At 33.7% G+C, this 24,328-nt stretch overlaps 1 protein-coding gene across 1 annotated transcript; it reads right to left on the minus strand.

Annotated features, from left to right (window-relative positions):
* Positions 1-579: 579 nt before the first annotated feature.
* LOC122608970 (pentatricopeptide repeat-containing protein At1g60770) lies at positions 580-4,021 on the minus strand. The gene is made up of 2 exons (XM_043782036.1): positions 3,701-4,021; positions 580-2,218 (listed from the first exon to the last, which is right to left on the minus strand). The coding sequence occupies exons 1-2, from the start codon at positions 3,938-3,940 to the stop codon at positions 980-982; spliced, it is 1,479 nt and encodes a 492-aa protein (XP_043637971.1). The 5' UTR covers positions 3,941-4,021; the 3' UTR covers positions 580-979.
* Between the last annotated feature and the right edge of the window lie 20,307 nt (positions 4,022-24,328).

Below are 24,328 nucleotides of genomic sequence, written 5' to 3' on the forward strand. Positions count from 1 at the left end.
GAAAATATAGATATATGTATGTGTTATTTGTGTGTGTGTTTTGTGAGTTCAAAGAGAAAAAAAAGGAGGAACAAATCGGCAGAAAGAAAAGAAAGAAAAGAAAGAAAGAAGAAAGAGAGAGAGAAGAAAGAGACGTTGCAGGTGGGTCCCTACCGGTACCCAAACCGGTAGGCCAAAGTGCTCCCCTCCCTACCGGTACCGGTAGGTCGGGGCGGTGTTCACACCGGTACCGGTCCCGTGCCTATCCACTCCGTCCGCTCTAACGGTCTCTCACAGACATTCCAAACCAACCTTTTTGTGGAGCGATATGCATCATAAACCTTCCTAGAAACTCACACCAGTTATCCAATGACCTTTCAAAGCTTTATAAACCTTGTAATACATTTAACAGTGATTCCAAAAATAGATTAAAAAGAGATGCAACAAAATTATATGACAAGGTTCACATAACCAAAACATACATAATATGGTACATTCTATTTTATAAACCTAAAATAAGAGTACCCTTATGCCAAAAGTGATTCATACTTCTGCATACAATTAGCCCAAAAAGAAAAACACTATATTGAACAAACCATGTGAATGCATTTCCTAAATAACAACCAACCATACTTTCTCTTTCACTAGAAATTGATTGTTCGTAAACGATAAATCAAAATTGCTTCACAAAATAACTACCAACCATACTTGCTCTCTGCAATTTCACAAAATAACATGGCTCTTATAGTTAAAGACACAAACTACAGTTTCAGAGGTTGATCTACCAGTATAGCATGACTACAGCACCGAATTAACCCAAAATGAACAACTTTCAGCTAAAACAGCCATGTTACAACATCTTGAGTTCTGGAGCCTTATTTGCAACTTCAAAATCCAAATGCAAAGCCAAGCAATGAAACATTTAACAATAAAGCTTCATAACTTTCATTCAAATCAAAATTCCATATAATCTCTAAATGTAAAAGCAATATAACATGCATCATACCGATATAGTCTCAAGCAATGTTTTACCTTCATCGCTCAACTCAATATTCTCCATCTTAACTCTACGACGCAATATTGGGGTCGTTTTCCCAGCTGCTGCATAAATCCTTATCAAAGATTCCAGCACTTCACGACCAACATTATCATCAACCTTCTTCAAAACATCCACAAATCCTTCCGCACCACTAACATCTTTAGTACTCTCAAAATATGCCATAAACTTCTTTACAATCGAAGTCTCGGGGACCCACTTTTCACCATTCCCTCTACCAATTGAAATTGCATTATCGATGCATTTAACAGCAGCTGCAATGTCCCCCTTTTCTAAATAATGATTCAAGAAAAGCTCCCAAGTTTTAGCATTAGGCTTTCCACCTCTTCTCCTTGACACCTCTTTAAGCTCTTCGGCCTTTTCAGATAAATCAGCTTTAATGTAGGCTCCTATTAGAACATTCGCAACACGAATATCATAAGATGAACAGCCGGATACCCAATCTCTGAAACACTTTTCAGCTCCCGGTAAATCATTTAACTTGACCAAAACCTGTATCATATTTAAGTAACTAACATTTGCAGTTTTGGGGAAAGCTAGCTTCAAGGAACGCCATACACGATAGACTTCTATTATATTACCAGTTTTCCCGTATAAAGTAATTAGGTGCTGAAAAGCAGAAAGATGCCTGTGAGAATTTTTCTTTTCTAACTCCTTCAAAGCATTCTCCGCCTTGTCCTTCAAACCAGCATTGATGTAGATTGATGCTAAATTGGAATAAGTTGTCCAGTCTTCAGAAACTTCATCCCTCTTCATTTCATTAATTACTCTTTCAACCCCTGAAATATCATTCATGGCAGCAACGGCCCTCATCCAGATGTTGTAGGTCAAAGTATCAAGTTTCACATCAGCTGCCTTCATCTCTGAGACCATTTCCGGGATTCTTTCCGGTTGACCTTTCTTTTCATACAGGGTCATCATGCAATTATAGTGAACAGACGTTAGAGGTAACTCCAACTCTTTCATCTTTTCAAACATAGACTCTGCTTTATCTGTCATCAATTCTTTGCAGTAATGGTTTAGAAGTGGACCATATGTAAAGTGGTTTTTCGATTGTTCTGGGAGATCAACGAAATAATCCTCTGCAGCTTTAATTCCTCGTGTTTTCGCAATAAAATCAATATGTACAGCTTGATCACTGACAGTCTTGTTCATACCCCTTTCTGCCATGGTTTCCGATAGCTGTTTATAGAAAAACCATTAAAGAGATTACATAAAATAGCAAAAATACTTGTGCTGTGTAGAAAAAACATGCAATATGATTAGCATGCTTCCCAAAAACCCAAGAGATAAATAGCAAATATCTATTTCCATAGTTTCTTGATGGGCATACAGTTGGCATAAAGTTTGGAAGTAATTCAAACTGAGTACTTTAAAGATATAATCACATATGAGTAACTGAAAAATGTAATATGGCATATCAGTTTGCTCACATTCTTCAAGCAAATGGCCCACACTAATCACATAGATATATTATTTTATTATTATCATATATGATAACATAATCAAACAGAAAACCAGGCTTATGCAGGATAATTTTTAGGCTTTAGTCTGTTTATTAGCTGTCTAACCTCCAAACATTGCTTATACAAACACAAATCACATGCCTTGCTGCTTTTTAACAAAAATCGCCAGAAACTGAAGACGATTATTTAAAAGGTGTTCCGGATTGCTTTTTTAGGGACTTTTTGCATTCAATATATGCACCAATCTTAGTGCTTAGGTGAAAAAGAAAGAAACAAAAAAAGCTAAAACGTGTCTTATGTAGTTGTTACCCACACACCCGCACTTAACTCTACTCATTCTCAAACACCCTCTAAGCATGGTTATGTATCAAAAAAACACTTCATAAGCCTTTTAACAAGAAAATTACGCCTAGAGCCGGAAAGAAGTAAATGACATTAACTTTGATTCATGACAAATTCTCAACTTAGTTTTGTTTATCACGTTCCATGTACTTCACAAAATGAATGCATACTCCTTACAACACACAAAACAAAACAAAAAAATCAGCAGAAACAATAAGCCTGATTTAGGAGAAAACTCTTATGTTTAACTAATCATTGCAGTCATATTCTAAAACCTATAATCACACACCTACACACGTTTTGACAATGAGCCATGTCATCAGCTTCATTCTTCTCAGTTTCTAACGGAAAGCCTATTCCAAGCAATAACCAAACGAACACAATCACTCGGTAAACCACAATATCTTCCGTCAAAGATCTTAGTTAACGAAAACAAACACCTTACTTCAAAACAAACAGCTACCTTTCCATTATATTACATATAACATAGTTAAACCGCATTCATTTCAAGACCACAAATTTACTATATCTAACATAAAACAATTATACATCTACCGAGTATACAAAGGCTACTTCCGGTCAATACAGAGAGATAGATACAACTATATACACACATTTCAAAGAAACAACATATACCCACTAAAAAAAATCACAACTTTTACATAAAACACAAATCACATAATCAAACTAACAACAACATATAAAATGAAAGCCTTTAAGGCAGGGGCAAGATGATAGATACATATTTTGAAAACCAACAAATACCCATTATAAAAAATCATAACTTTTGCATAAATATCAAATCACAAAATAAAAATTAAATTAAAAAAAAAAAAAGAAGTAAAAGACACAGTACCTTTAGAGCAGGGGCATAATGTTTACGATTTCGAAGGAGTTTAAGAGTATGATCAACTTCCCATTTAAAAGCTTTTTTTCTTGATTTAATAAACTCATTTAAATTCTGTCTAACATTCATTTCTGAGCCACCATTTTTGTACAGGTTTCTGTATAGTGCTTCTTCAAGATACTTTTTTGTTGATCTTTTTGTTAAACTTTTTGTTCTTCCAAATCTTTGAAGATACAAAGATGATGACATTTTTCTTCAAGATGCTGAATTTATTAGATTTGATTATTAAATTATGTAAATAAATTATATGAATGTGAAATTGGTAATGGAAATTTGAAACCCTAATAGGGTTTTTGCAGGAAGAAAGGGGGAGGATGATTTTTCGGAAATGGATTGTGAGATTTGGATTGGACAGTCGAATTTATGGTTATGGGCCCATTTGTGTTTTGGGTCTTGTCTTTAGTTTACTGGCTAACTGGGCTTTGAGGATGATACTAAGGGCGCGTTTGGTTCGCGGAATGTTTTTGGAAGGAATGAAATCTTTCAAAGGAATTGGAATCTGAAGGAATGGAATTTGACGAAATGTTTTTGATTTTTTGAAGATTCAAGTGAGGGACGGAATGAGATTCCTTTCCCCATCCCCAAAGAATGGAGATTCCATCAAATGAGGGAATGTTAACATTCCAACGGAATGTGATTCCTCCATCTTTAACCAACCAAACACACTAAGAAATGGAATTCAATTCCAATTCCATCAGATTCTATCAAATTCTGTGAACTAAACGCGACCTAATGGTTAATGAAGGTTATCGTTTTTAAAGTTTTATCGCTCATAATCTATAACCAAAGTATAATAAAGTATACACAAATCATGGACGGAGCCAGGATGTTTTTTGTAAGTGGAGAAATTTAGAAGTCGTTTATTATATTTATTACAGTTATCTCTAAGGGGAAAAGAAAAATTAAAAATTGGACCTCACCCAAGAATGAAAAAAATAGACCGCTAAAAAAATTTCATTAACATCTGGTTTATTCAGATTATCAACGAGTTGTGTTGGGAAAGCCAAGTTTAGCATCGGTGAGTGCCAGTTATTGGAACATCTATCTTTAACATGAACATTAGTTTTCGTAATTTTGGAGCGTGTGGTGACAGGGAATTGCATTAAATTAAAAAACATAGAATAAGTTTATCGAAATCAAGTACAATAAAAATGGATGCATGGTTAAAGGAAATAGATGGTTAAAAAAATAGGAAATAGACGGGTTCAAAATGTTTTTTTTTTTTTTTAATTCACTGCATGTAACCTTAAACAAGGATATTCATTTTCATTGTGGGGATTCATATTTGATTAGTGTATATAGAGTGATATGATTTTCATGTATATATATTCACAAAAAAATCAAACTACATTACAAATAATTATGTATATATTTCAATTTTAGTCATGTTTAACTAACAATATTAATTAAGAATCCATTAAACATTTTCTCTGTTTTTCAAACCAAAAAGAGTTTGATCACTTCAAAATTCAAATCTTTGCTTAATGCAAATGTAAAGGCATACGCCTCCACACACTAACCAGCCACTCCATTAACACCAAGAGGGAAACCCGCAACAGTTGGATGTTAGCCCCACGCCATACCATTAATTACTTCTTACTTTTATATTATTCACAAAAAAATCACATTACATTACAAGTAAATTACTTTTGAATAATTCATGTGTAAAAGAACAAATGATATTTCTTTGGTGTATAGAAAAGTAGGATACGAATAGTATAGAATTTGATCTTAGAAAAGAAGACATAAAAACACCAAAATATAAAGGGTACTTGAAAAAAATAGAAAAATCCTTCACAGGCTCACAGCCTAGAAAAATAGTACTACGTATTTCACACTTCACAGCCTAGAAAAATCTTTCCCACTTCAAGGAATGGTGGTGGTATTAAACCTTTGGAATGATTATGTGAAAGGTATTTTCCTTCACGGTGGGTTTCTTCTTCATGGTGGCCTTTTTAATTGGTTAGTGAAAACATATTGGGTCACAATGGGTTAAAAGTGGGTGATTTGTGGGTTTTCTATTCTGCTAATTGGAAAATTAACTCACCAACTCATGGAATTTTTGGGCTTTCTTTCTTCGTATTGAATTGATTGATTTTATCACTTTGAGCAAATCAAATTTATAATGTTTTACTTATTAATATCCGTTTGACTATATTTTGTATGATTAGTTATAAGAATGGACCCTATATATGGTACGATTGATTTTTATAAAAAAAAAATAGATTGAATACACCTCATCATATGTATTTGGTCTCTCAATAATAGCCTTATAGTTATTCATAAAAGCATTTACCAAAATTTAATATTATTTTTTATTTTGGTAATAAAATCATCTAATCTAAAATCATTATGCTTAAACACGGTGGTATCATTCTATAACTTTTATCAAAGTTTCGTTATATTAGTAGATGGATAAATATATAATAAGTTAGAAATATAGATAACTAATTTAACAAAACTTAATTTTTATTTTTATTTTTTATATAAACTAATATGTCTATGTCATAAAAGACATATTAGTATATTACCACCGACAATAAAAATGATATGAAAATTTGAACTTATGGTAATAATGAACATAGTATTCTTTCTGGTAATAATGAACATAGTATCATTTTCAATATAAGAGTTTTAATTATATCAGGTATCTATTTTTATCTACTCCTACTAAATTGGTATATTTTTAAATTTTTAAAGTTAAATTTTATAAACTTTGATCATAAATATTTTCGTTTGTGTTGTATAAAATTTGATGAAAGTTATATGAATTGATTGTATTCAAATATGTGTTTCATTAGTATAACTTTAATCAACTATTAGATAACACAAATAAAAATATATATGGTCAAAGTTGGTAAAGTTTGATTTTAAAAGATTAAAAGTGGAGAAGTTTAGTCGGACAGGAGAAATATTTATTAATTATTTATGCCATCTAAAAAATAGGATTTATAAGGATAGATTTAAAAGGACATATGTCGTTTTAATAAAATTTCACGTATCGATTAAAAATTATATTAATACTTTTATAGTTTATTGGTACATATAGACTTTTGAATAAGCCTCCTCGTTCGTGAATTATTATCCTGCACAAGTACGAGAATTTAGTCATGGATATGTAGTAATAGCGGGGGACATTTTTATCGACACCATTAGTATCATTTGTATAGTCATCAGATTGCTAAGTTTATGAACCAAAATGTCTAACCCCCGATTGCTTAGATTTCTTATTATGGAATAAGAGTTTTTTATATAGAGGTTAGTAGGTCCCGGATTGTTATGGTTATAAATACATGATTTTTAACTCAAGTATCAGCTTGATGGACAATATAATGACGGTAACAGTGGTAGCAGTGACGAGTGGTGGTGGCGTGCGACAGTTGCGGTAGTGACAGTTGGTGTTGGCGTGCAACGGTCACGGCGGCGTCGGTGGGAGCGACGATTGGTGGTGATGGTAGCGGCGACGACGATTGGTGGTAACGACGGCGACGGTGAATAGGATAGATTATTGATGTAATGTGATTTTAATGAATTGTCCGAACTTAAAATTCAACAAAAATGAGTTTTAATATCTACCAATAAACTAAAAAACGGGTTATAATTTCCATCTAACGACACTTAGCGTTGTATTAAAATGACAAATGTCTTTTTAATCATATACATTTACATTTTAAATAACAATTAAAAAATATTAGTTACTATAGATCCATTTAAATAATAATTAAATACTCCATCCGTCTTACTAAAAGTGTCAGGTTTTTGATTTTGCAACGTCTGGCTTTTGCAACCTTCACCATAAATAATTTTATATGTGTTAAATAATACTTGATGAAATTTATATGAATTGATTGTGTTTTAGAAGTGTTTTCAATGATATAATTTTCATTATTTTTATATAACACAAAAAAAAGTATTTAAGGTCAAAGTTTAAAGATTAAGACTTTGAATATTCAAATTAAGACACTTCTAATGGGACGAATGGAGTAATACATATCCCTAAATACTCATCCTCTTTTTATTTAAATTAAAATAGATGCCAACTTTTCTGTAAAAAGTTCTTGTTTTTATCATTCTCCAACATTTCTTTTATTTTAATTAATGATTGTTGATACCTATGATAGGTCCCCAAGGAGATAACAGGATGGTTCAAGATGTCTCAGAGAGTTGTATAGGGGGTGAATGCAACTTTTAAACTTAATCAGCCTGGAAAAATCTTTTTAATGCGGAATGTAAATTATCTTAAAGTATTTGTCTATATGAAGCTTGAGATAGATATATTAATGAAACATTAAACTAATGAACAGAATATAAAACAGTAAAGTAAAGTGCAATCCAAGAATAAAGTGCAAATTGATTTTCAGCTAATTCTTTTATTGATGAATAAAAAGAATTACAAATAGTTGTGGAACAGATTAGACAACAAATCTAACTACATGGCTGAATAGCAAGTTACAACTTTATTTATTAACTCTATTAGCCTAAGCTGAGTACAACACGGATCCAAGCTGATAAGCTTTCGTTGTGAGAGTTAATGTAATGGATGCACACATTCTTGAGACACAAAGGCTGGTTTATATAGGCATCAACACTGCCTTGGATGTCGTCCATTTTCTTCCACGCGTCTTGATCTAATGACTTATGCTTGATCAGTACTAGGCGATAGTGACATTGTCCTTTTTGTTTCCTACTTGCTCACCAAGGTTGATCGTGCAACAACAATACAATGGATACCTCATATAATGTTTACAATCAACAACTGACACTTCTAGAATGTCCTTTCTGATGCTTATCCAGTTGATTGATGATATATGCAAAGTTATAACAACTCTGGAGCACTTGCAGGACTCCAAGTTGACAATGTACCTTCTAAGCTGACTGTAAGATCCAAGCTGATTTCCACCCATCAGCTTGGTCTTCTATCCTTGTTCTTAATCTTTAATTTAGACCAAGTGCTTGTTTTTCTTTGATGCAGCTTGAGAGATAACATCTTCCTGTGAAGATGTTCAGGCTGACTCAGCTTGGAACCATCCAAGCTAACTCAGCTCCAGAACCAAGGACTTAAGTATTCCTTGAGTTGTTTGTCATCTTTAAATCTATCTTGTGATGTACGGGTGACTTGACTCCAATAACCTATATATACAAATTCTTCCACTTATATAAAGAAGATTAATTAAAATTTTCAAGTGATTAATAATTGATTTAATTCTTTTAATTAGGCTAATATTATTTATCATCGGATGAAAATTTATAGGAGTAAGTACCAGCTAAGATTTTACTTTTCTTAACAATTTATACAGGTGATGTTTTTTGTAAGCTCAGGAACGTTCCATTGCTAGTGTTGAGGGGGAGAAAAATGAAGAAGTTGCTGATGTTGATAAGGAAGTTGAGGTTGAGAGCTAGCAACATTTGATTGTTGCAAATGCTCTCCAAATTGAAAGGTTTGATGATGTGGAGGAGCAGATGGATCCTAAGACCATCAAAGATGCATGGGAAACTGGATTCATTCGAGAAATGGAAATAGACAGGTCAAAGGAATTGCTACCTGTCTTTCATAGACGATTCCTTGCTAAAGCTGAAATCACACCAATGTCTGCTGTTAGTCGAAAACAGCTCACTGAGTCTGGACTTTTCAAGCAACCATCTGCCTTTTCTTCACTCTCTGCCGAAAACCTTTATGTCGAAACCCCAACAGGTCATCAACATCAAATGATTGATATTCTTGCCTTGACTGCTGAGGGAAAAACTCAAGAAGAGGCTATTCAAGAGATTGATAGAATTAAAGAAAATTAAGAAAATGAAAGAAAAAGCCTTGAATACATTAAGCAGCTGCCTCTTCTTGAAAAGGATCAGCTAGATGGTAAGCAAAGGCTCCTGCTCACAACAGGTGGAGCTGAAGCACTCTACAGGCAAAAGCATGCTGATGTAGAGTTGCAGCTCAAAGAAAAGAGGGCCAAGTTTGAAGCTAAAAAGGCCAAGTGGTTTAAGTACATGGCTGATAGGAAGAAGCCAGAGAAGATAGTTGCTGTTGAGGCCTTCAAAGCTGCAATGGGCCTCAAGACGAATTTGAAGCTGTTGAGAGCCGACTTCAGCGTACCATCTAGGTTTGAAGGTGTGAAGACTACCACGCTGGGTGCCTCAGAATGGTTCGAGGTCTATATGCTGATCAAGGATAAAACGGCTCCTAGCTATGCCCAACTTCAACAGATGCTGATGGATTACTTTGAAAGGGCAAGGGAGTTCGAAACCAAGTTTAAAGCCGATCTGCCCATGCTAAGGCAAATTTTTGGTACTCCAGCAGCCATCTCTTCATCAGCAGGCAAAAGGGTTCAAAGAAAGAGGAAGGAAATCTATCAACCCTTGTCTGCTGACCATCCTCCTATCTCTGGAGATGCTGCTTTAAATCTCAGATTGCCCCCTAGAAGTGAATTCGAAGAAGGGAGAGTATTGGAGACCCCTGCTGGCATATTCTTCCAAAATTTTCAGAATGATCAACTCTTCTTCAGGCTGGCAGAAATTGAAAAGGCTTCCACTGGCTTTCTCATCAGCATAAGGAAAATGTTTGCCAAGATGATTAGTGCCAGAGGATTCATCAGCAAGATTGATGAGGAGCTGATGAAGCCCAACAGAAGAGATGATCTAGTGCTGAGGATTGCCAAGAAAGAGTATGCTTGGGAGATTGAATCAGCATACTCCTCTGATTTCTTACTCTTGTAAATTTATATCAGCTTGTAAATATTGTTATGTAACACCCCAAAGATTTTAAGGTAAAAGAAATTAACCCCTTTTCATAGTTTTGACATTAAATTAAGTTCCTAGTATTTTATCTTTGGATATGGGGTTAATTTAGTTGGAACTTTATCGGATAGCGGGTAAAATACCCACAAAAGTGGGATGGGTCGTGGCATCCTCACAAAGTGCCAGCCATCCATTTGATTATGAGTCATCTCCCACTTCTATTTTTCTTCTTCCCTTCATGCATCCCTTCTCATATTCTTTCAAAATCAAAGAGTAATTCATCCAAGAGCAAAAACATTAATCATCTTCATTTATATTAGAATTTTAAAAGCTAGGGTTTTGGTGATTTTGGGTAGTGGCCGAAAATCAAGAGGAAAAAGGGGAGAAAAAGAAATTGTAGCCTATAGTCTTGATTTAGCTAATTGAATCTTGAGGTATTGAATTCCCTTAAATTAGTTTTTATCTTTCTTTTGAAATTAGGGTTCATGGATAAACCAAATTGGGGGTTTTTGCTAGAATATGAATTATGGTTAATTTTTCCTCAATTCCTTAGTTAACCTAGTTGTCATTGAGTTATATGATGTGTTTGATTTTGAAATAGATGAGTTCAATGTGATAAATTGAGTTTGTAAGAAAAGATGAATTTTTGTTAGTTATGGAAATGTGGATGAAAATGGTAGGATTAATGTTGTTGTTATAGATGAAAGTAACTCAATGACAAATGGGTTGGGTTTTGGGTTTAGAAAGGCTAGTGATTGAGTATGACTAGGTTGAGCTAGTCAAGTTGTGAATGTAAGCTTATGCACTTTTATGATATGATTATAGGTTGAAGCTTGCTTGTGCTTTTCGTTTTAGCGTTGTTGTCCTTTTTGCGGAGGAGGTGAGTATATTTGCATACTTTTATGTATAAGTTGGATCAATTGACCACATCATGTTGAAGCCTTTTGTCCATGGTGGTTTTGACCATTTCATGTTGAAGTTTGTAAATCCATGTGTGGTAATTAATGTGGCATGAGCCCATGTGGGGCATTGTGATTATGAGGCCTAAGAACCTCTGGGGCCTAAAAATCCCGATAGTTGATATGATATGAGGCCTAAAAACTTCCGGGGCCTAAGAATCCCGATAGTTGATATGATATGAGGCCTAAGAATCCCGATAAATGTGATTGTTATGATTGTTTAGCTTATATGGATCCATATATGTGTTGATAGAGTGGAAGGTGAGCATGTAAATGTGGCATGACGGTGTCCTAAGTTACATGTGAAAGTCCTAGGTAGTTCCAGAAGAAGGAACTTGTGTGTTGAATTGAAAGAGTTGATTAGAGCTTGAAGTTGACTTTTGCAAGACATTTGAAGGTATTAGGTCATTCTTGGATAAATGACACACTTTTGATTTAGAGGCTTAGAAATCCCCCTCCTTATAGCTCTTGGTACATTTTGATTTGTTGGTCATGCTTTTGTTAAAATGTGTGTAAATGATCAAGTGTAAAGTTTTAGCACATTGTGAAGTTGCAATTTGGACGAAAATAGCGTCAAAATGGGTAATTGACCCATTGATGGTGTTCATGGGTTTTGAAACTAGTTGATGTTGTAAATTTGTTCAAAATGTGTCTATATTGTTATTGGTCATCTTTGAAATGTGTTTTATGAAGTTCATGTTGAATTGTGAAGGTTACTAGTTTGTTCAAGTGTTGAAATGGTTTAGGGTTGCTGATCAGGTGGCTCACTGCGGCACAGTGGGGGTGGTTTTGCCCACTGCGACGCAGTGGAATCCCACGTAAAGAATTTCTGTTTCTCCCACTGCGGCGCAGTGGGGCATTTTCTCTTTCAGTGCCGAGGCTTTCCACTACGGCGCAGTGGGGAGTGCTCAACCCACTGCGGCGCAGTGGGGTGTAAAAAAAAAAGAAGATTTTGGCGTTTTCGGTTTATCGAGTCAAGTCCTTTCATGTTAAATGATATAAAAAGACATCTTTACATCAATTATGTATTCTTTTCTAAGTCTCATTACTCAGCAAGTCTTATCAGCGAATAAGGGGAGATTGTTGAGTCTTGGATTCGCTGACCAGACTTGGTCGCTGACGTGGGTCGTTAGTATGCCTTCAGCAAGTCCAATGACTCTCTTCAGCGGGTTGTATGCTGCCCAATTTGTTGGTCAAGGCGGGAAGAATTCAAACCAGATGAAGACAAAAGTCACATGGTGGTTTCTCCAATTGTAATTTACCTTGTATGGCAAAGGTACAGTTGGGACAAAAACTAGGGTTTTCTCTCTCATACCCATTTTGGTAAAGAAGACAAAGGCTCTTGCATGCAACTACTTCGAGCCAATGGGACCTCGACAACTACTATCAAGTCACTATCTTTGTAAGGCTGTGTTGCCCTAATTCTTCTCTATAAAAGGCAACACAGCCGCAACATATACTTTGTGTTTGTCACCATAAAAAGTGTGTGTCACTTTGTTTGTAATTGTTCAAGTTTTTAGTGTGTCTAGACTTAGCAATTACTTTGTTCATTTGGATTATTGTAAGTCAAGTTGTAATATCTACCATGTATTCATCGTTTAATCAATGATACATATGATTAGACTTGCCTAGATTCTTTGCATTTTGAACTTGTTTTTGTTCTTGTTATTTACTTTTTGCTTAGTTAATTATAATACAAGTTGTGCATTCTTGTACTGTCATGATGCGTGTATGATAGGCTTCGGCTATCCTGGACATCAGTTTTGCTTCCTTTCATCTTGGGATTGTATTGCACGTGTCAGGTGAGTTTCGTAGCTCCCTAGTCAATTGAGATTCAGGCTGAAAAGTGTACACATACGTGCTTGTTTGATTGTTTGGTTGATTTGATTAACGACTTATTAATTGATTGACTGATTAATGGTTTACGTATATGATTGTGATATTGTGATTATATTAGGATCGTCGTACATATATGGAAGTTGGTTATGCCTTCAAAGGATTTTAGATGTGGTGGGAAGGCTGCAGGTGACCCTATATATAAGCACCCAGGACTCGTTGAAAGTAGAATCCTCCTATGTGTATGTACGTATAGTTTTGGTTGGTTTGATGGTTGATGATCGATAGACTTGTGGATGGATTTGGTTACGCAAGCATACTTATTTATTTGGCGGAGATACACGCAAACATACTTATTTATTTGTGCGAAAATACACGCAAGCATACTTATTTATTTGTGCGGAGATACACGCAAGCATACTTATTTATTTGTGCAGAAATAAACGCAAGTATACTTATTTATTTGTGCGGAGATACACGCAAGCATACTTATTAATTTGTGCAGAAATAAACGCAAGCATACTTATTTAGTTGTGCAGAGATACACGCAAACATACTTAACTTGTGCGGTTGACTCGCAAGCATACTCTATTTTGTGCGGTACACACGCAAGCTTATTTTAATTGTTACATTGATGACGTGGGAGACATACTTGTTATACATTCACACATTGCTTGGCAATATCTCATGGACGTTTACTTCATGCATCCTTATTGTTTCACATATTCTTTGATATTGACATTACTGTTAGGTCCCGTTGACCCTTGAACATCGAGATCTGTACGAATCAAAGTGTACGGAATCCACCTGAATCTGTTCTTGAGGCGTTTGACAAAATCACATGAATAAATGATAAGAATAGGAGATAAACAAAAATAATTCCTTTATCATTAGTCGAATGATTACAAGAATAAATCCGTTTAAAGTACATCTCAATGATTCCGGATTACAATCAATCGAGACGACTCTTGATAATGAATTACATGGTGGATATGTGATATAGATCTCTATCACAACCCGTGAATGACTCTCTGTCTAGACTAAAATCATTAACTGAAACCCTAGACCTATAAAACATATATATAATTGACACATAATATATGGGCTGGGCTGGACTTGGGCTTCTGGACGTATACTACACTATCATCTCATAGAGATTAGTGTAGTATAGATATCATCACATACAACTAATGTCACGTATCAGCCTCTAATATCTCATAGAGATTAATGTAGCATAGATAGCATCTCATAGAGATTAATGTAGTATAGACATCATCTCATACACAATGTAGTATAGATAATGTCTCATACACAATGTCTCATAGACAAATATGCAATGTAGTACAAGTGAGACTCCTATAGCCCATCTCCTGAATTGCATTGCAGCGGACAATAATAGGTGCACAGAAACTGCACCAACAATTACTTATGCATATCTATGACATGCATCCCTCATTATTGTTGATACATTATCGGCTTGTTATGTGACGAGGTTTACTATGAGTTTACCTATCTTGGTAAATATTGGGCTTATTAGAGGCTACTTGTAAGCCATTACTTACCTTATTTATACTTATTGTAATTATTTGATGATGGTTCCTTGTTGACTTGGTTTAGTACACTTTTCAGGTAATCAAGTGAATCCAAGATGTGATGGTTGAATGATGTTTGTGCTAGAACTTGGACTTGGACTTACGTGGATTCATGATTCATTCGCCCTTTTATGTTTTCATGTTCTTTATGTATAATGTACCTTGAATGCCTGATGCTGGGTTCACCGAATCCCTTTTCTGTCATATAGTTCATGTTCTACAATAATTCCATACATACGTTATATCTTTTCAGTAATATTCTGAGCCTAGCTCGGGGTGTTACAGAGTTGTAAGCTGTAGCTTTTATTTTTAAAAGTGTTTGGTATGGTAGCTGTAGTTGCAACTTCAAGAGGTACTTGTGTAGGCTTTAAAGATTAAAAGTTTCATCGAAAAGCTAAAGCTCGTGAAACGCTACTTGTAGTAGCGTTTCATTTTGGAGCTTTTTCTTTCGACCAAAAGCTAATGCTAGTTGCATCCAAACAAACTTTTTAACACTTTAGGAGCTTTTAGTTTAAAATTAAAAACTAAAACTCTTGAAAAGCTCTTGAAAAGCTTGTGACAAACTAATACGAGTAATAGTTTATGTTGTCCTTATAAGCGCATTATGTTACCTTTTTAACGACAAACATTCATATTTTATTTTCAAATTACATAAATGCTTGGGATCAAACTTAAACTTTTAAAAACCTCCAATTTAATTTATTAAAATTAATTTTTGTTCAAAATGATAGATGCAACATTATATTAGATAGTTTACAATAATACTTTGTATTATACTCCACTATTTATGCAATAGTATTTCAAGCTGTATATATATATTTGACAACTTTTAAAAGAAATATCATATTCCACTTATGCTTTACTAAACTAGCTTGTTTTTGTTTCTGTTTGAGTATTAAAGATAAAAAAAATATTTCGAAATACATAAGAAAAGAAACATCTCATTTTTGTGAAGAACACAAAGATGACCGTGTTGATCATTTCGAATTTTCTGTTGTATTTCTTGTTGTTTTCCCCTGTTTTTATAACTACAAGTGCTTTCCAAGATTTCCCTCCCTTAAACGAAACTTTTATACCAGGTAACAAGTTGAAGACAATGAAGTTGATTAATGCTCATCTTAAAAAGATTAACAGACCTTATCTAAAGTCAATTAAGGTAACTCTCAAATTATGCTTCATAGTTGATAAAAACTTGTCATGATGTAAAATGTTTCTATATATTATTATATCGTTATACGAGTATTAACTAACTGTGTTTTTATTTTTTTTGTTTGTTTACACAGAGTTCAGATGGAGACATAATCGATTGTGTTTTATTTCATCTTCAACTAGCATTTGATCACCCTGAGATAAAAGATAAAATGTCATGGGTATATGTTTAATTAAGCTATCAAATTTAAATTTAAGTCATGTACATTATGAAACATGTGTTTACAAACAAAATTTAATCATAATTTTAAATTTAATTCATGTACTAGCATTTCATCTTCAACTAGCATCTGATCACGTACTTTAAATTTAACTCATGTTCATTATGAAACATGTGTTTACATGCATACTTGCATATGGGTTATAGTTCAAATTCCGATGTCTCTTTAATCATAATTTTACGTGATTTATGTTCTCCCATGATGTTATCTATGAGACCGGTTGGTGAGGAGTCGATAATGGATCAACTATTGATTTTCTACACGATCATTATGACTTAATGACTAGATAACACTTAAGTAAAATTTTTATTTCCAGAGCATCGGAATTTTTTGCTATCAAATTGACGTCGATCGTATTTTTATTATTTTGAAGAAGGAGCCACCAGAGATGCCAAAAGGACATGATGACAGTACTAAAATGAAAACAGAGATAAAGCAGTTATGGAATTCAAAGGGTGAATCATGCCCAAATGGCACAATTCCTATTAGAAGAACAACTGCACGTGATGTTTTGAGATCCAAGTCAATTTCTAAATATGTAAAGAAAGTTGGCACAAACGCCTTATCTGATGAAGCTGATTACCATAAGGTATACCACTAGGAAACGGATTCTCTCAAGTTAGCCTAACATGACTAGCCATGTTTTATGTAACCCAGTATTTTTATTCGTACATCACCAATATCTATTTACATCACCTTATATATATGGTATTTATTACAGTATTATTATTATTACCCTGTATCGTTTTCCTTTTAATATGTTTTACTGTATATGTTTGCAGCATGCAGTAGCTGCAACACGAGGAAAATTATATGGAGGAAAAGCGGAATTAAATATATGGAAACCACATGTTGTAGGAAATGATTTTAGCCTTTCACAAATTTGGGTTATTGCTGATACTCATGTCGTTCAAACTCTTGAAGCTGGTTGGCATGTAAGTTCATCCCAGCTGGTTAAGTACTATATATGTATATTAACAATAATAACAATGCTTATTTCGGTCAGAGATTTTGAGATGTAAACAATCATATTATTTATCGGATGATTTATCAAATGTAACTACAAATCTATTGATTGGTTTTCAAATTAGATTCCTTTACGTTTAGGTTATTCTACTTCTTTCAATTCATTATAAAGTATGCATGTATGTTACAATCTATTTTTATTATAACAGGTTTACCCATATCTAAACAAAGATGACAATCCAAGACTTTTTAATTTTTGGACAGTAAGTTTTAGGTTTGTTAATATATATATATTAATTATGAGTACTATTAATTAGTCTATTATTGTTATCATTCACCATATTACTCGTATTAATTACTTAAATCCACCAATAGTCTTTTAAATTAGTACTGTTTGAAACTGATCAAAAAAAACTCACAGGCTGATGGGTATGAAAAAACGGGCTGCTACAATTTGCAATGTCCAGGATTTGTCCAAACCAATAATAGGATTGCTCTTGGAGCTGCGTTAGGTCCGATATCAACATATGCCGGCGACCAATATGAAATCTGTTTTTTGATCTGGAAGGTATAAGTTATAATAAGTCGTCCAAAAATCACTTATAGAACTACTACATAATAACTATAATTGCATGTGTTTTGTCAACTATAATTAAGTTTAATTTTCTGATATGTTTGAAAATTTATCATAACCAAACCATAAAATGTGTGGTATGATATGATGTTATTAGGATCCAAGGAGGGGCGACTGGTGGTTGCAAGTGGGAAACGAACTGATTGGCTACTGGCCCAAAACTTTGTTCAAAGACCTTCGTGATTACGCAACGTTGGTAGAATATGGGGGAGAAGTGTATTCAACGAACTCGGGTCATACATCAACCCCAATGGGCAGCGGTCACTTCCCGCGTGAATGGTTTGGGAAAGCAGCATATGCCAGAAACTTGGAAACAGTTGATAACAATAATATGTTAAATTCAGAGCCTACTTTGGGTTTACGTTTGATAGCGGAAAAACCCGATTGTTATATTGCTATAAAAGGAAATACTAAAGATTGGGGCAGTTATATCTTTTTTGGAGGACCTGGAAATAATCCGAACTGTCCTTAATTGTTAGTACTAAAGTGGGAGCTCAAGACTTGCACAACATACGTGTCTTTTTCCTTATATTGATATATAGGGTTATGGCATCAAAATATTAAAAACTATACATAAATGAATGTTTATAATATATATATCCAACTATAATCGTGTTCATTAAAGGAACATGGACACCAGTTATGTTAAAGTTATGAATGTATGATGTATATATATATAGCACTAATGTGTCTTATGACTCCATGAATAAAACTTAAGTGTGTGTACGTTTTATATCCCAAAGCATGCATATTCCCCTGCTTTATGATCAGTCTCTTCCACTATATAAACAATCATCAAAATCATATGAAATGATATGGGCATATATGACTTATTTTTTGTTACGTATTTGCTTAGTTAGCAATCTGCTGGTTATGTGAGAGAAGTAATTCTAAATTACGTCAAAGGCTGTCAGGATTAAAAATAACATGTTTCGGTTTTTGAAGGGATTGAACCTTTGCTGATAGGATAGCAACATGGCTCAAGTTACTCTTTAGTTTTATTTCAATATTTAATTATTACTACTTCTTTATACTATCTAATAAAACAAACTATCCTTTTTTTTCTTTAAACTTTACCTTTGAAAAACCAAAAATACCCTCTCTCATTTATTATTAATCCAAATATCACCATCTAATATACCTATAATACCCTTAATAAAATAATTTACAATACAGATCCCTCAACACTTAAAATAACTAAAATATCACCTTTAACATCAATTACAACATTCACCACCATCGTCGTCCTTATCATTGTTCTCACTGTCGCTCCCACCACTGTCACCACCTCCACCATTACTACCACCTCCACCATCACTACCCCACCACCACCGTCGCATTGCACAAGCATAAGTCTAGTTCATATAATGTGTACTTAGTTTTTCTACTACAACGTTTATATTTGAAATAGTCAATTTTGTAACTATTAGTGACATATCTAGTTAGTGGTTACTAGTACTAACGGGTAGTTCATTGTATTTCTATAAGTGTAAGTAATTCATTTGAATATTGATATGTCATATTTTATACTCATTTCCCACAATTTAATTAGTTGATTTTAAGTAGTTTTTGAGTCGTTTTTCATATACTTTTGGTGCGTTTATGATATTTGTTAGTGTTTCAGGATATTAGCAGGTACTTGTACATCATTTTGGAAAAAAAGATGATTCTGAGGCGAAATGAGTGCTTACGGATGTTTTACGAGGCACGAAACTGAAGTTGGAAACTGGTCAAAGAAAGTCAACAGAGAACTGCGAGGCATCATAAGACTGCGCCGCAGTCTTAAAACAGAGATATCAACTGCTTCACAGTCGTGAAGGACTGCGACGCAGTAGGACCAGACACAAGCCAACATAAAGTCAATAATCCTCAAAGTCAAAGGAAGTCAACACAAGACTGTCATGCAGTGCGATTCGAGATTTTTGACAATTTTTGGGAAATCTATAAATAGCTTGCAAAACATTCATAAACCTTACCTTAGATGTTCCAGCCGATTTTTGCACTTTTCAAAGGGGTTTTTCATCCAATTAGATTTCTTTGAAGATCAAGAACACGATTGGATTATTCTCGTTATTTGCTTTCAATTCTTTGTATTCGGTAACGATGAATTCTTCTATTTTGATTTGTTCTTTCATACTTAATATGAGTGGCTACTCACTTTATCATCCATCTTGATGGAGTGAGACAATATGTAAGGATTGCAAAAATTTTATAATTCAAAGTTGATTTCATTTAACGTTATATCGAGATCTTAGCGTGTTTCTTCCTTTTAAATTATCTTGAATCGATTGGTGATATATGTGTGGCTTTAATGGTAATTATTGATTGCATATATGTTGTTTTGATTATTTGAGTACAAATAATTGGATCTATAAGGGTAAGTAGATAATCATTCAATGATAATAGGGGGAATGTGTTAACGGCTGGATACAATCGATATGTATAATTGTTATTTCAATAACCAAAACAATTGTTTGATTAGGGAAGTTATAAAAGATGTCTTGGGGTACCAGTCTTTGTAATGAAACTGGTTAAAACAAGAGAGTCAAATTATGTCATTAACTTAACGGGTACGGGGTTGGTGCCTAGTTTGAGTCTCGGTTATTTTATCAAATCAATTTGGATTTAAACTTCATTTATGTGCAATCTTAACATGTTGTCGAACGAAATCAAGATAGATGCCTTTTAAATTATTGTTTTAAACAAACTCTCTTTTTGATTAATCCTTAGGGATTACTAACTTTTTTACTAACTACTTGCAAAGTGACAATTCGGTCACAACCCCCCCCCCCCTTTTATTTAAATTACTTTATTTCTACAATTGCTTAATTAAGTCCTTTTGAACGACCTTGGATTTACTGAATTTACTATACTGCATGCGATTAGATTCACTGCCTGTAAGTGCGTTGTAGTCAGTCTTTTCGTAATTTGTGTTTATAAATTTTATTACTCGATTTCACACATCAAATATTAGGAATGAAATTATGAAAGTTTAGTTTTTGTCTTCTTTTATTTTTGGACCCATTCTACGAGTTTTATTATTGGAAGTTTGTAAGTTTTCTCTCTAAATCTATCATTTAATTGGTGCTTTCATTGAATCGAACTATGCCTCCTACACATGATCCACCAAGAAAATTGATGTGTAAAAATCGAGTTAAATTTAGAAACTAGAAATACCTAATTATCGATTACTACACACTTATGGACAATTGACCCAACCGTATATAGTATAGAATAAAGGTAAGACCAGGTCGATCTGCGGAGACTGATTCTAAGAATAAAGCGAGTATAATATAGTTCTGAAAGATTTATATTTAAGGACTCTCGTCACCTTGGTTTTTGAAAAGAAGTTAGCAAAAATTAAAGTTAGCAATTCCTAAGAATTCAATTGAAAAGAAGATTATTGTAATCAAAGTTAATTAAAAAGCCATCTATTTAGACTTTGATCCACAACTAGTTCTGGTTGCGCTTTAATTAAGCTCAAATTCATATATGTTGAAAACAATAATGGGGACTCAAATAAATCATTAGACTTGTTCACGTGAGTATCACCCTATCCGCTGACAAATCTGTATCCTTTACTTAAATCCTCTAATTAACTAGTTCCATTGCAAGTGTGAGTACCACCCTAACCACTTTATAATTTCCTAATCAACTAGTTTGTTCGATTATTTAAATAACAGTTATGTCTACTGATTCTACCAAAACATTAATACGTTTAATCTTATTATCAATGATTGTTCTCTAATGCACTACCATGAATTAGAGTCAATTAATTCTACTGAATCAATTAAAATAACACATACATAATCTAGCTACCACTAAAAGTCATGCATATATTATCAACAAACCAATAGATAAGTGACAAAGATTAAATATATTAAGATTACGACACAACGTTAAGTGAATTCGACTTTAAATAAAAATCATGCAGCCGTCACATATTGTTTCACTTCATTTAAGTAGATAAACGATTTAGCAACACATAATCAAACTTATGGAATCATGAATTGATACGAATGAAAAAGAGTTCATCATAATCAAACTAGGGGAATGGTCTACCACAAACGCCTAAATATCAGGAGAATTATGAGATGCTTTGCATTGGTGTCGGGTATTAATGTAGATCCACATGTGATCAGCTCTGTTGCTGGACAGAATGGGTGCAAAGTTGGAAACTTGCCTTTAGATTATCTTGGTCTCAAAATTGGGGCAAATATGAACAGATGTAAATACAGGTATGGAGTTATCGATACTTTTGAGAGTCGTCCTGGAAATCAAAACGACTCTCCCTAGCTGGGAGAGTAGTTCTTATCAAAGCCGTTCTTGATAGCCTGCCAGTATACTATTTCTCAATCTATAAAGCACCCGCAAAAGTTCTTGAAGATCTTGAAAAAAATTAGGAGACGGTTTTTATTGGGGGGGGGGGGTAATTGCACCAAAGGATGAGGGTAGGCTAGGACTTTGATCACTTAAACAACTCAACATAAGTTCAAGAAACAAATGCCACATGGAGTAAAGCTATCAGATCAATCCATAAGAACAGAGTTAACTCTTCATTGTTACCCATTAAAAAAGGACTCTCGAGTACTTAGGGTAAATATTAGTAAAGTGCAGAAGGACCTGGTGCATTACAACTTCGATGTTTCCCATCTCTTCAAAAAAGAAAAAGACAGTTGGGTATGGATGGGAGACACCTCTTGTAACAACCCTTAGTTTCCGACTAGGACAATTAACTTATACTTTTGCAAGAACATATCCATACAACAAATACATATACACAAATTAACTAACAAAATTAATCACCTACTTTTCAAATTTTAAACCCAAAATTTCAGCCCCCCATGCCCCATAACCACTTGTCCAATCAAAATTTAACTAGAGACTTGTTTCTTCAACTTCCAAGGCATATTGGATACTCCTACACTCCAATCTTTCACTCCATCATCTTTTTTTCTACACTTTCCCACACAACACACACACACTCCTCTCTCAAAAACACACTTCTCTCTCTTATTTCTCTCAAAAAAAATTCTGCATTTTCTCCCCCTCCTTCACCCATTTCGACCAGCCACAAATAACCAAGAAAAACAAGAGCAAATCAAATCTAAACAATAATAAGGGTTTACAAAGGATTAAGCAAGGGTTGATTCAAGCAAGGATTATGGGTTGTTTAAGGCTTGGAATAAGGTTTACTTGGAGCTTAATAGGTCACGAAATTTCTGCCCAAAATCACTTTCAAATCCGATTTCATCGAGGGTATAACTCATCATCTCTATGTTTAATCTATCTTGTTTTTGTATATACTAAAAGATCTTTATCAAAAATCATGTTTTTTTTTCTTCTTGAAAATACACTTAATGAGGGCATGTTGATAGAATTTTTCCTTTCATGCCATTGCATGTTAAGATCTAGAGGAAAGATTCAAGGATTCAACTCACATAAGACCCAAAAGTGATGATTCATGAGAAAGCTTTCAAACTAGTTAATGAATCTCCATAAAAATTGATTTTTGTTGATATGGATGAGACTTATTTCCAGTGATTTCATGAATAAACTTATTTTTGTGTTGTGTGAAAGATTTGTTAAGAGATTTCTTCATAAGATGGTTAGATGGTTACATGCTTTCACATTTTAGATGATTTTTGTAAGAACTATATTTTTGTTGATTAAGTCTTGTATAAATTCAGTTTAAATTGATGAAGAATGATCTTGAATATGTTTAAAATCTGTATATTTGATGTTAAGAGATACAAAAAATAAGTGATAATCTTGTTAGTGGTAATTTAGAGGCTAAAACAAGCAACCAACACCATTGGTGGGATGCATTAACCAATAAACATTCTGACAGAATTGGTCTTCTGTCTTGTAACGAATAAACTGTGCATGTGAGAGCCGTTTCAAGAAAAACTTTCAAAATAAAAGTTGTAGATAAACGAGTTAAGTTTAACCTCCAACTAGAATTACTCAACAATACTGAACCAAACAAAAGATATAATTTTTCTACTAAAACTGGTCAAAACTGCACTTTTGTCTGAATATTCTATCAACTTTAACAATTTTTTCCTCCTAAACCATAAGGTTCCAGGAGGTCATACTTGGTGGAAAGTAACTTCAATGTGTCCAAAACTTAAAATAAAATCATGGAATTTTTATTAAGAGCATGACCCAAAGAACTTTTATAAAACATTTGGGTATGTAAAACAGTGGCTGCTTTGGCCACTTTCATTTATAAAAATATTTCGAGGTGGTAAACATTACTTAAAAATTAAGCCAAAATTTACGAAGTAATAAGACACATACAAGTCATTGTATAAAAATCAGGAGGATCAAAATAAATAGTCTCAATCACTAAACATTAGCCAACATTTTATAAAAATGAAAGTATAAAACAGAAAATTCTGAAGTAAACTAATAATTTGTGT

This window comes from Erigeron canadensis, chromosome 1, assembly GCF_010389155.1.
Source record: "Erigeron canadensis isolate Cc75 chromosome 1, C_canadensis_v1, whole genome shotgun sequence".
Classification (NCBI taxonomy): domain Eukaryota; kingdom Viridiplantae; phylum Streptophyta; class Magnoliopsida; order Asterales; family Asteraceae; genus Erigeron; species Erigeron canadensis.

Excerpts from the sequence above, each read along its gene's own strand:
- LOC122608970 (XM_043782036.1), bottom strand. The coding sequence starts at position 3,940 with ATGTCATCATCTTTGTATCTTCAAAGATTTGGAAGAACAAAAAGTTTA. Across the intron at positions 2,219-3,700 it reads ATTATGCCCCTGCTCTAAAG|CTATCGGAAACCATGGCAGA; the intron begins GTACTGTGTCTT and ends TTCTATAAACAG.